Source organism: Equus quagga, chromosome 13 (genome assembly GCF_021613505.1).
Source record: "Equus quagga isolate Etosha38 chromosome 13, UCLA_HA_Equagga_1.0, whole genome shotgun sequence".
Lineage (NCBI taxonomy): Eukaryota > Metazoa > Chordata > Mammalia > Perissodactyla > Equidae > Equus > Equus quagga.
Window position 1 is genome coordinate 2,849,500 of NC_060279.1, and position 12,820 is coordinate 2,862,319.

A 12,820-nucleotide genomic window follows, 5' to 3' on the forward strand; every position below is an offset into this window, starting at 1 on the left:
GATGTATCGGAAGGAACTGCTTCCCCTCAGCCCGCTCCTCACCCTGGGGGCCACTTCAGTTCTGGAGCTTTCGTGGGGACTCCAGAAGACACAGCATTCACTCAGAGCCTCTTCTTCCTGGAGTGTTGGGCCACTCCCCGGAGACCAAAATTAAGACTGTATGTATGTCATTCATTAGGATGCACAATTAGCCACAATTTAGCACAATTTATGTTAAAATAACATAAAATAAAATTCAACTCAGGGTGAATCTGCTCAGAGAGAGGCCCCAGACCTCAAGGGGATGGTCTTCTTTATTTTGTTGTTAAGGATATTTTAACAGAGAAGTTGGAGGGTCGCTCTCTCAGGGGGCACTTCTGCTCTGTGCCCTGGCAGCCAGCCTCTTCACGTGGCTGTACCCCAGGAACCTCGAGAGCTCAGGGAGGACACGGCCCTCTCCCGGCCTTAGGACATATGAACACAAACCTGTTTTTCACCAGCACCCTGGGTGAGCTGGGTGTACTGGGAACAGCTAAACCATCTGCCACCAACGCCAGGGGCCTAGTCAGAGCAGATGACTTCCACGCCAGATGCACTGAGATGTGTAAACCCCAGGAGAGACACTCACTGGCCAGTGCCTGTATGTATTAAATCGTAACAGAGTGAGTTCCCCATTCTGTCTCCATCCTGGGCCACCCCGGGAGACAAAACCTGCCTGGTTTCTAGCTTTGTTCCTGTGGACGAGACAAATCTTTCACTTTGAGGACTTGAGCATCTGGCAGGTGAAGAGACGTTGGGGTCCTTGCCTTGTCCTCTGGAGATTACTGTAGTGTTGATCTTGTCAGCCAGCAGACAATGCCTTTTAGGTAACCCTTTGGGGCAGTGGAGATCTGTGCGTGCTGAAGGGTTAACTGCAACTGGACGGGGCCCTTGAGGTCTGAGGGATCCGCACCTGTTCTCAATCACTGCTGCCCATCGGAGCTGTCTGGGAGATTTTTCGAATCCCTATGCCCAGGATGCACCCCAGACAATTAAATCAGAATCTCCGGATTGGGGTTCAGCACTTTGTTTCTAAAGATCCCGCAGATGATTGCATGTGCAGCCAAGTTTCAGAACCACTGGTTTAGGTGCTGCACTGTCCCTCGGATGGGAACAGATTAGCGGGCTCGCGGGCTCCGGTCGGCTGACTGGCTGGCTGGCCTCCTTTGGGAGGTGATTCATTCAGTCCAAGGTCAGATCATGTCTGCCAGATCTGGTGTGGGCAGCAGCCATTCCAGCCCGGGTGCTGCCATCAAGGGGTGCGAGATTCGACGTGTTGGCCACACAGGGGCTCCTGCGCTCCCAGGTGGGGTGGTGAGGTCAGGATGACCGTCTTCTGCGTCAGTCCCAGAAGGGGTGGCCGCAGCCACTTGCATCACTTCCCTGGGTTTGTGGTGGGAAAGGGAGAGAATAGATGGGTTGTCTGCTGGAGGAAAGGGGAACAGGAAGAAGAAGAAATCTTAGGTTAAGGCAGCTCTGACTCTTGCTCTATTCAAAACCAGGCCTGGAGCACCGGCCTTTGAATGACACAGCTGCCTTTTCTTATAGGGAAATAGCTGTGGCTCTTGGAAAGAGGACATCTTCCAAGAGCTTCTAAAGTTTTCTTTCTATCATTTAACTCTTTTTTATGAGAAAGCTGTTAACTCCTGAGGAACAGCAGCCTGCGTGCTTCAGAGATGGACAGAATGGCGCCTGTAGTAGTAACCGGACACTGGTCTTTCTGGCTGGAAGCCCCCAGAGAGCAGGCACGCCTGGGCCCATGGAGACGTGTCCAGTAGGTTGGGGGCTGGGGGCAGGGTCTCCAGGAACAGACCCAGGGAAGGGACGAGGTGTGAGAAGCTCCAGTCTGAGGGTTCCTGGATTAGTAAAACGACAGCGAATGAAGACAGTCTGTGAGGCTCACACTACTTGCTACTCACCTCAAGCAAACGAGAGATGGCCTGAGGAGTGCTCCCTCGTGGGTGGTCTTCGATGGAATCAAGGTCCAGTTCCAGAGACCTGAGTGGCTACATAGGAAAAGGCTGGGCCCTACATCCAAGAGCTGCATCTCACTCCAGAAGTCAGAAGTTCCTCCTTGCCATCTTTGCAGGTGACACCGTGCTCCTGGGTCCTGAAGCCTCTGGACCTGACCCACTGGCCAGATACACCTTGAATGAATGCCTCACAAGTCGCATCACTGATAGGCCTTGGTTTAGCATCAGCCCCTCCCAGCCCTGTGGCACAGAGTTCCTGTGATCATTATGGGAGTGGCAGAAGCTGTCCTAGGGAGGCCACGTGGTGAGTTGAGAAGGACACGGGCTCCAGACTCAGATGGACTCGGTTCCAGGCCCTACTCAGAGGCCTACTAGCAGAGGGAGCACCGGCATGCTTCTGAACCTCAGCTACGTAATCTGTCAAATAGGAGGGACCTACGTGGTGTGTGGGAGAAGGGATGCGAAAGTGCCAGCACGGTGCTGTTCTTATCAGGCTCCCTGAGGAGGAGCACAGAGAGAGCAGACAGGCTAGGGGAAGATGCCGTGATGGAAGGGGGATGTCGGCTCATTGCTGTGCTGACGGGTGGGAGGGTTGGGGGGGGCCACACCAGCTCCCCTTGGCAGCCACACAGCTTGGCCTTTTATCAGCAACGTGGGATTGGAAAGTGGGAGGAGGAAGTGAAGGCATCTTGCCGAGTGTGACGCATCTCCCGGGCTTGCTGGAGGGAGGAAGACGGGGCAGGCTGCTGTGGGTGCCCATTGTGTTCAGCTGGGTGGTGGTGTGATGGCAGGGCAACTGTGAAATTCCCCACCCAAACCGGACACGCACGGCACAGTGTTGGATGGCGTCAGGGAGGCGGCCAGAGAACAGCCGCCTGGCCTCTCTGGGCCCCTTTCGTCATTTGCCAAAGGAGAATCCTGACCCGCCCCGCATCCACCAGATTTCTGGGATTGGGCAAATTTGGGTGGGTTTTGACCGACCTATTTATTCCCCCCAAACTGTGGCTCCGGCACTCCCAGCCACACACGGACAGCACGAAGACAAACCGGGAAGGTGGGCGCAATGAACTTGAGAGAAATCCAGGATTTGACTGAGGGACAGAGTTGCTTAGACCCCAGGATTCACCCCGGCGACCCCACCCCCCAGCGTGAAGGACGCTGATGTCCATCCGTGCAGCTTCGTTATGCCCTTACCCTTCCCTTGGGGGAGGGGGCACCAGGGGAGGGTATGAAGGCAATAAATGGTGAGGTCGTGGGAAGAACACAAGGACAGACCTGAAATCTCCTTTTTGTCCTGCACGCACTGACTGTAGGGCTTTAGGCAAGCTGCTGAACTCCTCTTAGGCTCAGTTGTCTCCCCCGTGAAACATGCGCAGTGAACTCTGTCTCGCAGAGTTGTGGTTCGTGAGGATTAAATGAGATGATGCCTGCCAAGTCCTTGGCCCAGAGGTGTTGTCCTTGCACCCCAGCAGAGGAGGGTTATCCCCTCAGTTATCTAGAAGGCTACAACCCCCTGCCCCTGCCAGTCCACTCATTCATTTGATGAATATATATTTGCTTTTTACTATGTGCGAGGCATCGTGGCCAGTGACATGGGCCTGAACTGATGTCCATGTACCCTCGGTCCTCTGGTCTGCGAGAATTGCTGTCATTCTCATCAGTGCACACTGGGACCACCTTTACACTCCTGTCTCTCTCAACTCCATTGTCACTTCCTTGAAGAGATGACCATGGCTTGCATTTCTTTGTATCTCCCTTAGCATCTAAATGCATCTTTTCCGTAGCAACCCTCTGTAAGCAAACCCAGCTCTGCTGATTGGCCAGATTCCTACTCAATGCCTGTGTGCCGGGCTCTCTCACAGGGATCTCGAAACAGGCCCGAGGGGTAGGCATTGCTCCCATCGCACAGGTGAGAAGACTGAGGCACAAGGAGATTTAAGTTACTTCCCCGAGGGCCTGGCTAGCGGTGGCATGGCTGGGATTTCACCTCCGATTGTCCTCACCCTGAGTCTGTACAGTTGGTGGGCCTGCGTGGGGCTGGTGCTCACCTATTCTTGGTCAGAGTGGCCTTGGGAGAGCATGGTGGTTCCCCTCCTCGTTGTACACCCAGCCTCACTTCTGTGTCTGTTCCAGAATGTCTGTAAACCCGCCGAGGAGACGCGGCCCCCGCCCACACTGCAGGAGATCAAGCAGAAGATCCAGAACTACAACAGCCGGGAGAAAGACTGCCTGCGCATGAAGCTGGTGAGCGGCTGCCCCTCCCCGCCCGGCCCTGGCCCCTCTGCTCGCCCCTGGATTCTGGGGCTACCCTCCGAGGTGCCTCCCCTTTCTTCAGGCTTCTTGAGGCCTCGGGGTTGTGGCCGGCTGACCCCTGGGTGCTCAGGCGCCTCCCGTGCTTGAGGGGATAGAATGGGCTTTGAATAAGATCCAGATCCAATCTCTAGCGCTTTCGCTTTTTCACCTGTGACTCTGGGAAACTTCTTAACTTCTCTGAGCGGCAATGTAAAATAGAGAAACTAGTGCCCATTTGTCAGAGCTCTTGCAGGAATTAAATGATATACAATGACCAGGGGCCCGGTGTTGCTTGGCCCGCAGGAAGCCCTCGATAAGGGGAGTTCGCAGCTCCCCTCCTCCCCGTCTTGGTCCGTTGCACTATGACGGCCTGTGTCTGGGGAGCTTCCTTAGACTGTGCAGAGCTCAGAGAGGAGGGCACCAACTTTGCGCCAGGTCCAGAAAGGCCACCTTCAGTGGGACAGTGCGGAGAAGGTAGAAGAACCCTGCCCCCTGCTGGTCGCTGGCGGTAACTGGCTCTTTGGCGCTCCAGCCAGATGGGGCGCCCGAAAATCCAGCGGCAGATGGGCCCAGGTCTAAGTCTTCAGGCTGCCGGATTTTGGAAAGAGATGCAGGAGGAAATCCAGTGGGCTGGTTCTCCGAGGACCTTATTACAGAGCCTTCTTGCTCTTCCCCGGTTTGGGGGGGCCAACTAGAGAGGCTACTCCAGACCTGCCTCTTAGAGTGGGGACCCACCAAAGGTGGTCAGCATGCTCCTTGTGGCAGGGGATTTGGGGCAGGCAGCCTGAGCCTCTGGGGAGGGGCAGCCCCAAGGGTCCTCTCTGGTAGCCGGATACCGTGGGCCTTCTCCTGGCCCAATGTGGGGAAACAGTGTCTCTGCTCCTCCAGCACCCCCAGTCAGCGGAGGCAGGAAGAAACTCAGGGAGACAGGTGGGGGGGGGGGCTGACTGGGGTGGCACTGCTATTAGGAAAGGCCTCTGCAGCCCACCTACCCCGGGACAATGGCCCGGAGTGGCAAATAGAATCGTGCAAGACAGATCCGCCCTGACCCCATGTGACGTCCACCCCTGGCAGAGCGAAGACGGCACCTACACGGGTTTCATCAAAGTGCATTTGAAACTTCGGCGGCCGGTGACGGTGCCTGCTGGGATCCGGCCCCAGTCCATCTATGACGCCATTAAGGAAGTGAACCTGGCGGCCACCACGGCTAAGAGGACCTCCTTCTACCTGCCGCTCGATGCCATCAAGCAGCTGCACATCAGCAGCACCACCACGGTCAGCGAGGTCATTCAGGGGCTGCTCAAGAAGTTCATGGTCGTGGACAACCCCCAGAAGTTTGCACTGTTTAAGCAGATAAACAAGGACGGGCAAGGTATGAGCGAGCGAGCTCCCAACCGGAAACTGCCTTTCCCAGCCCTATCTGTGCTCACCCGCTGAACCCCTACCAGACTTGGGTGGCGGGGTGGACCCCTCCTGGGCACCGCAGTCCAGCTGTCACGTGGCATCAGATCGGTGGAAGGGCCACGCACGCACTCAGGACAGAGCTCGAGCGGGAGCTCATGCCCGCTCACTGTGCCCCTCCCTCTGTATGTGACTTTAGGAAAACCCCTCCCTGGGCTCCTGCTTCCTAATCTGTGGAAGGGGAGGGAATCCGCCCCACCACTCCTAATCTTTTGGGAGATGATGTGAATGGAAACATGCTCCAAACTCTGAGCAGACGCCAAAGATAAAGGTTATTACCCTATTCATTCTTGTGAGGCTCGTTTCACTAGGGGAAAGGACGGCTCCTTCCAGTTGTAACCACCCCACCTCTGCATTTCCAATTCTGTCCCACCCCTCCCGGGCCCTGCCCTTCTTCTCGAGATGAGCTCCCAGCCCCCTCTCTTGGTTTGCAGTGCTCTTCCAGAAACTCTCCGTGGCTGACTGCCCCCTCTACCTGCGCCTGCTTGCTGGGCCTGACACTGATGTGCTCAGCTTTGTGCTGAAGGAGAATGAAACTGGAGAGGTGGAGGTAGGTCCGGGACCTTCTGCTTGTGGCACAGCCCCAGCCCTTGGGGCACACTGGGTGGGCGCAGGTGGGCGCTGTCTCCCCGCCTGCCACAGGCCGGGGCCATGCGTGCAGCAGTGGCGGCAGGGAAATGACTTGAGAAAGTGGAGTTGGGTGAGAGCTGGGCAATGCTGAGTGTTCAGCCAGGATTGTAAGTGCGCTGGGGAGCAGGTCAAGCCTGTGTCTGGCAAGGCCTGTGGAAAGAATTTCTGAAAACTCGGAGGGGCAGGTGGGGTGTTGGGCACTGGGAACTCCCTGTGTTGGGCCCAGGTTGTTTCTGTTCCAGGATGGCCTGAGGCCCCACAGCCCCCATCTCTGGGTTCCACTGGGTATTGATATTTTTGAGCCGTATGTCTCTCCCTGGTTCTTAAAAACTGACCCTGCCCCCGACGGCAAGCTCACCAGGGTCCAGTCCGGGGGTGTCAACAGGTGAAACGGCTGGCACTCCACGTGGCCTGTGGTGCTTGGGGGTGGTGGGGGGCATGTGACCGAGAGAGGGGAGCCTCTCGTCGTGTTTGTCACGCTGTGTTCAGTGGAGACCCAGGGCTTGGGGAGCAGTCTTGGGGGTCCCTGCAGATTTGGGGGATCTAGGCCGGTGCGGCTCTGTCCTTTTCGTGTCAGCCAGGCAGTCCTGCTTCCATCTGCCATATATGTTGGAGTGTGCGGAAGATTCTGTTTGGAAAACATTCCGCTGAAGGTGTGTGAACACTGCCGCCCGTGGAGAGCTCCCAGGCCTGGGTCCTGTTCTAGCTCTGCCGCCACAAGCTCTGTGGGCGTGGTCCCGCCAGCTTCCCTCTCTGGACTTCAGTTTTCTCGTGCATTCAATGTGGGGATTAAACCAGATAAACCTTAATATTCCTTGGTGCTGAAAGAGCTTAGGAGTTGAAATCCCTGGCCCCACGGGGCCTCAGCTCCTGGGTCAGCCTGAGGGACGTCAGGCTTGCCCTCGGCCCTGAGAGGCCAGGTCCCATCCGGCCAGCTGGGCGCCGCAGAGCTTTCCGGGTTACCTTATCTCGTGATCTGCTCTGCAGCCAAGGGAGGGAGATACCTTCACTCCACGGCAGATGAGAAAACAGGCTGAGAAGGGTGGAGTTATGTGCTTAGGTCACCCGCTGGAGTCAGGCTGAAGCTGGTCTCCTGGTCCAAGTCCAGCTTTCCTCCACTTGCCTCTTCAGGGTCTGCACGTTGGGAGCCTGTCACTCATCACAGCAAAGCAGCTCCTTGTGAACTAGGATTCTTGGTCATGAAATGCCAGGATTTGAAATTTTGTTGCTGGTGTGACGTGGGAAACCTAAGCTTTCTTCCTCGTCCCCTCCTGTTTGGCAGCAAACCGTGCAAACCCTGGGAAGGGGGAGGCTGCAGGGCCCTCCGGTCGCGCGGCTTCTAACCCGTCTCCTCTTCTGTGTCTCCCCCGATCTCCCTCTTGCCTCACAGTGGGATGACTTCTCCATCCCTGAGCTCCAGAACTTCCTAACAATCCTGGAAAAGGAGGAGCGGGACAAAATCCAGCAAGTGCAGAAGAAGTATGACAAGTTTAGGCAGAAACTGGCGGAGGCCTTAAGAGAATCTCAGGGCAAACCTGGCTAACCGGTCCTGCTGCCTCTTCCCCGGATGCCCGTGGATTTATTCTTATTATTAGTGATTATTTGGCAACAGACACTTTTTCTCAGGACACCTCTGGCGGGTGCATTTGTGTCTGCCCAGCAGGTCCAGGTGTGGCACAAAATCTCTGATGGACATGAATGTGTGCAGGGTCGGGTCGGCCGCCCCCACGCTGTGCCCTCTGGACCCTGCCAAGAAGCAGCGCTCATGTGAACGGACAACGTCCTCTCCCAGTCTGCAGGCTTCCACAAACCAAACAGTTGCCTCTCTCATCACCAAACTGGAGCCGTTCACACCACCCGGCAAAGGGAAGAAAAGAGGTCATAGAGATACATATTCTTTCTCTGGCTTTTATTATTCTTCAATTTCTCTCTTATTTGCCACCCACAGTACCTTTATTTATGAGTCAAAAATTGTAGCATATTCCTTTAGCAGGTCTGAGCTAAGCCCTGGAAAGCAGGATAATGCTCATAAAAGGATTGTCCCCCACTGTCCCAAGGTGCCCGTTCATGCTTAAGGAAAGGTCATAAAGCCACTGGTCCCAGATGCTCAGGTAAGGAGCACCCAAGGCGAGATTGGCTCAGAGATCGCCAGAGAAGCTGCAGCCTGCCCTGGCCTTGGCCCTCATCGCCAGGTCTGTGCACATGTAAACCCAAAGGCATGCATATCTGCATATATGTGGTACCTAGCCATATCTTTGTCAACTACTGTTTGTTTTTAAGTTCCAAATTTGAGTTTAATATCGCCATCATCCTCATGCATTTCCACCAAAGGGAAACCAGCCATTTGCCATGATAAAAGTCTCCTGCTGAGCGCGGACGTCAGGCAGGCAGAGAAAGCCAAAAAGCTGTGCAGAAAAATGCGTCCAAGCTGTCTTCAACCTTCCCCCAGCAGACAGCAGGGGCGCCTGGCTGCCTTGGTTTCCCCCTGGGCCTCCAGCACTGCCTCTCTCCTCCCACTGGGACTCTGCAATCCCCAGGTGCTGCCAGAGGAGCTGCCTCAATTACAGAGGGGGGATCCTCCCACTCAGCCAGCTTGGAGTCCTTTGTGTTCCGTAGCCCGGGCCAGCCTATGGCACTGCACTCTCTCTGTGAGCCCATGGGGCTGGCCTCCTGCTGACCTCAGTGCCTTTTTGTTTTCAGAGAGTGACAGGAGCAGGGGCATTTGCTTGAAGCTCTGCTGCTGGCCTGCTCCTGCCAGGAAGTGGACCATGGCGGTGTGGGAGACACGGCCGGCAGAGCTGTCGCTCCAAGTATGGGGCGAGGGCCACAGATCTCCTTCCCATCTAAGGTCCTGGGCCTTGACTTCCAAGAAGTGATGTCAAACCACATGGACAGGGCAGATCACATTCCTGACTCTACGTTTGTACTGGCTCCTTGTTTAGGTTCAAACTTAGAAATAAACTAGCCAAACAATTCCAGCAAGTAGCCAGGACTGCAAAGACACTCCAGTGCAGGGGAGACGGACTTTTAACTTTCACAGCAGGGCTGGCTTTCCAGCCCGGCCTCTGAGACTATTTCTTTGCTGTCCTCTGCCTTCCCAGGTCCCTCTTGGGGCGGTTTGAGCCCAAGCTTCTTTGTGTAGCCTCAGAAGTTCCTTCCCGGACCCTGCTGAGTCCACACTGCCCCCGATCCCAGAAGGAATGCTGCCCCCTCGTCATACAAACTGTGTAGTCTTCAGAGCTACGTCAAGACAAGCTAGCAGCTGGAAAAAGTTGTTTTAAACCACAAAAACCCTGGTTACCTGCCATCTCACGCTCAGCCTTATCACTCCCCTCCCTGAAACTCCCCCTCCCCGCTGTGTAGTAGGGACCGGGCGGAGGGTCCCTTTTCCTTTGGGCTGCGCATCTTTAATGTTCACAGAAGGCACGGCTCCTGCTGCGAGGCTGTGAATGCTGCTGAGAACCTCCCTTGGATGGGACGGCTACTTTATTTTTGAGAAGGAAAGAAAAGTCCTGTACATATATACATAAAGGCAGATGGCTATATATAAAGAGACAGGGCTGTTTACGAAACAAGAAAATTATGGGAAAACTCAGACTTTACGCACAGTTAGTCCCAGGCCCCAGGCCGGGTGCAAGCCTCCGAGAACGGTGTGTAAAGCATCCCCTCCCCCAGACGTGGGTATGAGTGCTGGGAGTGCCTTCTAGCATTGTGTTGCCCAGTGGGTGTTTGTTTTCAGGATATTTTCTTTTTAAGTGTCTTTCTTATATGGGTTTTAAAAAAAAGTAATAAAAGCTTGTTGCAAAAATGATTCAGGCTGGAGACATCTCCTTGAGCTTCACCATCTTGTGGAGATTGGGAGCTGGGAGAGGGTGGGAACAGAGCAGAACACACACTGCTTGGCAGAGTCAGAGTTTCTTCTGCCAGCCAACAGAGGAATGAAGGCCTCTGTTCCAATAAGGTTGGAAAACTGTCCAGATGCGTGGGCTGGAGGGTGCGGCCGAGGTGGCCTCACGGAGCAGGCGAGGAAGGGGACTCAGTAGAGAGAGAGGTGTTGAGTTGGAAAAGAGGAGGAGTGTTCTGGAGCTAAGGCTGATTAAACACCAGGACAGGCTACTGAGGTAAGAACGGTCTTCTGTTTCTGGAATGATTGAAAAATGAGAGAGAGAGGAATGTTTCTTGAAAGTTTAAGATCATCTCACCTGGGGGAAGGGAACTAGATTAGATGACTAAAACAATCCTTTCACTTTAGATTATCTAACTTCCATCAAAGGGACATCTCAGTTATCATGGAAATAACCAAATAAAGCTATTAAAAAGAAATTGCGGGGCCGGCCCGGTGGCGCAGCGGTTAAGTTCACACATTCCACTTCTCAGCAGCCCAGGGTTCGCCCGTTCACATCCCAGGTGCGGACATGGCACCGCTTGGCAAACGCCATCCTGCAGTAGGCGTCCCACGTATAGAGTAGAGGAAGATGGGCACGGATGTTAGCTCAGGGCCAGTCTTCCTCAGCAAAAAAGAGGAGGATTGGCAGTAGTTAGCTCAGGGCTAATTCTTCCTCAAAAAAAGAAAAGAAAGAAACTGCCTGCCTTCAAGTATTGACCATACACAATGCAATGAACGTGGCCCGTGGGCGCAGGGGCTTGTCAAGAGCTCGTGCAGTTCACTTCTCGCCTCCTTGTGGGAGAGAACATCCTGTCCAATAGACATTCTTAAAATTATCCAAAATGGGCACATCTGTGACATTTGTTCACCTAGACCTCCGAGAAGTATATCTTTCAATAATTTTGCCAAAACCTAGAAATGAACCAGTTTCTGCTTTTCATTGAAACGCATCTGGTTACAGCATGGGATTAAGTTCAAAGTTGTAAGTTTGACCTTGATAGTGATTATTTGGCTTAGCACACAGAAAAAAGAAGTGCACAGCCTGACTCTCCCCACCTTCGTAGGTGTACCTATGGTGTTCACAAGGAGGAAAGAGAAGTGACTCAATGCAAATGTGTCACCATTACTGGAAAAACCATGCAGAGCACAGGTCTTGACAGCACAGTGTCACAGCAGAATTCTGGGTCAAACCACAGTTAAAGGTTGATGTTCATTTTAGACCCAGCCCACCATTTACTGGCTTTGTGTCTTTAGCAGTGATTAAGGCAAGACACCCTCTCTGAGCCTCCAAACCCTCCAAGGTTGTAGAAAACAAATGATGTTTGTGAAGGAACTTGAAGTACCACGTGTTATCTGTAGTCATTTCAAAGACCGTATTTCATTACTACTGTACATACTGTACTCCCTCAGATCCAACTCTGTCTGGCCAAAGGTTTTGTTGTAATAGAAACTTGTTTGGGGTCCACTTCTAGATATCCCCTTCTCAGGTCATATGCTCATGTCAGCAGAGAGGACAGTAAAATTGACGACATGACTTACAGCGCCTGCCACAAGTGAAAAGGCCTATTATTCTGAGCCTAATAACCAAAGGGAGGAGGCATCACACACACATTTTCATACCTGTCCCTTTCTTCCTTTCCAAGCCCCAGAGGGGTAATTTGTGGATATTTCAAGTCGTTTTTATCTCAGTTTTTTTAAACAAAGTAAATTGGAGTGTAATTGTTTTTTGATGGTAAAACTAAAGAACTCTAAAGCCATTCAGCTCAGCTCTCACCCCTCCTATTGCACAGGGATGCTGTGGTCACAGAAATGACTTCAATGAACTGAGCAGGGACCACAGCAGTGGTTCTGAACCTTTTCGGCCTTAAGAAATCCCGCTGGGAATTTGACAAAAGCGTGGTGACCTCAGTTAGGAAAATGATCACACCAAACCTGTGCACCATCTCAGGGAGTGCAGGAGCCCTCGGAAGACCAGCGAGAGACCCCTCCCCGAGCCCCAGGTTAAGAAGTTTGGGGCTACAGAAAGCACTTGTTGGATAAGATGCTTCACTGTAACAAAACCACCACCTTGCAGCCACATCACAATTTACCACTGTTAGCGGCGCTTTGCAACGTCGGGGAGGAATCACCGTCAGGTAGAAACCGTGTCCTAATGTGCTTTTATTGCTTCTCATTTCCGTCTAGCCTAAATTTTGCTGCAATTTAGGGTCAATCCTTTCTTCTTTTGCCTTGATTGATGACAGAGAACAGCTGCGTTCTGATTTCCTTATGAATAACCCTTTAGAGACGTGAAGGATCTATTTGGGGGCTCGGAGGATAATTAGGCAGTAGGAATAGATGAGCAAGAGGCTGTGGAGTATTTGGTAGAGGGAAGGCCCCACCTGCCTGAACTCTGGCTGGCTGCGGGCTTGAAAGCAGGGGAGGAAGCAGACCACTGAAGCCACACGCATGGAAAGGCCCCACCACAGCCTCTTCCGTCCATTTAAAGTGGCCGCTGGTCTGGAAACTTAGCACAACCTTTTAGCCACATGGAGGAAACATGAGGGGAATCAGATTTAGA

At 53.5% G+C, this 12,820-nt stretch overlaps 1 protein-coding gene across 1 annotated transcript in view; it reads left to right on the top strand.

Annotated features, from left to right (window-relative positions):
- The window catches only part of RASSF5 (Ras association domain family member 5), a 66,497-nt gene extending 56,322 nt beyond the window's left edge, over positions 1-10,175 (top strand). Inside the window, exons 3-6 of the mRNA XM_046682842.1 lie at positions 4,125-4,235; positions 5,358-5,655; positions 6,179-6,294; positions 7,765-10,175. Coding sequence (XP_046538798.1) covers positions 4,125-4,235; positions 5,358-5,655; positions 6,179-6,294; positions 7,765-7,917 — 678 coding nt within the window. The 3' untranslated portion in view covers positions 7,918-10,175. The remainder of the gene's footprint in view (positions 1-4,124; positions 4,236-5,357; positions 5,656-6,178; positions 6,295-7,764) is intronic.
- The last annotated feature ends 2,645 nt before the right edge of the window (positions 10,176-12,820 follow it).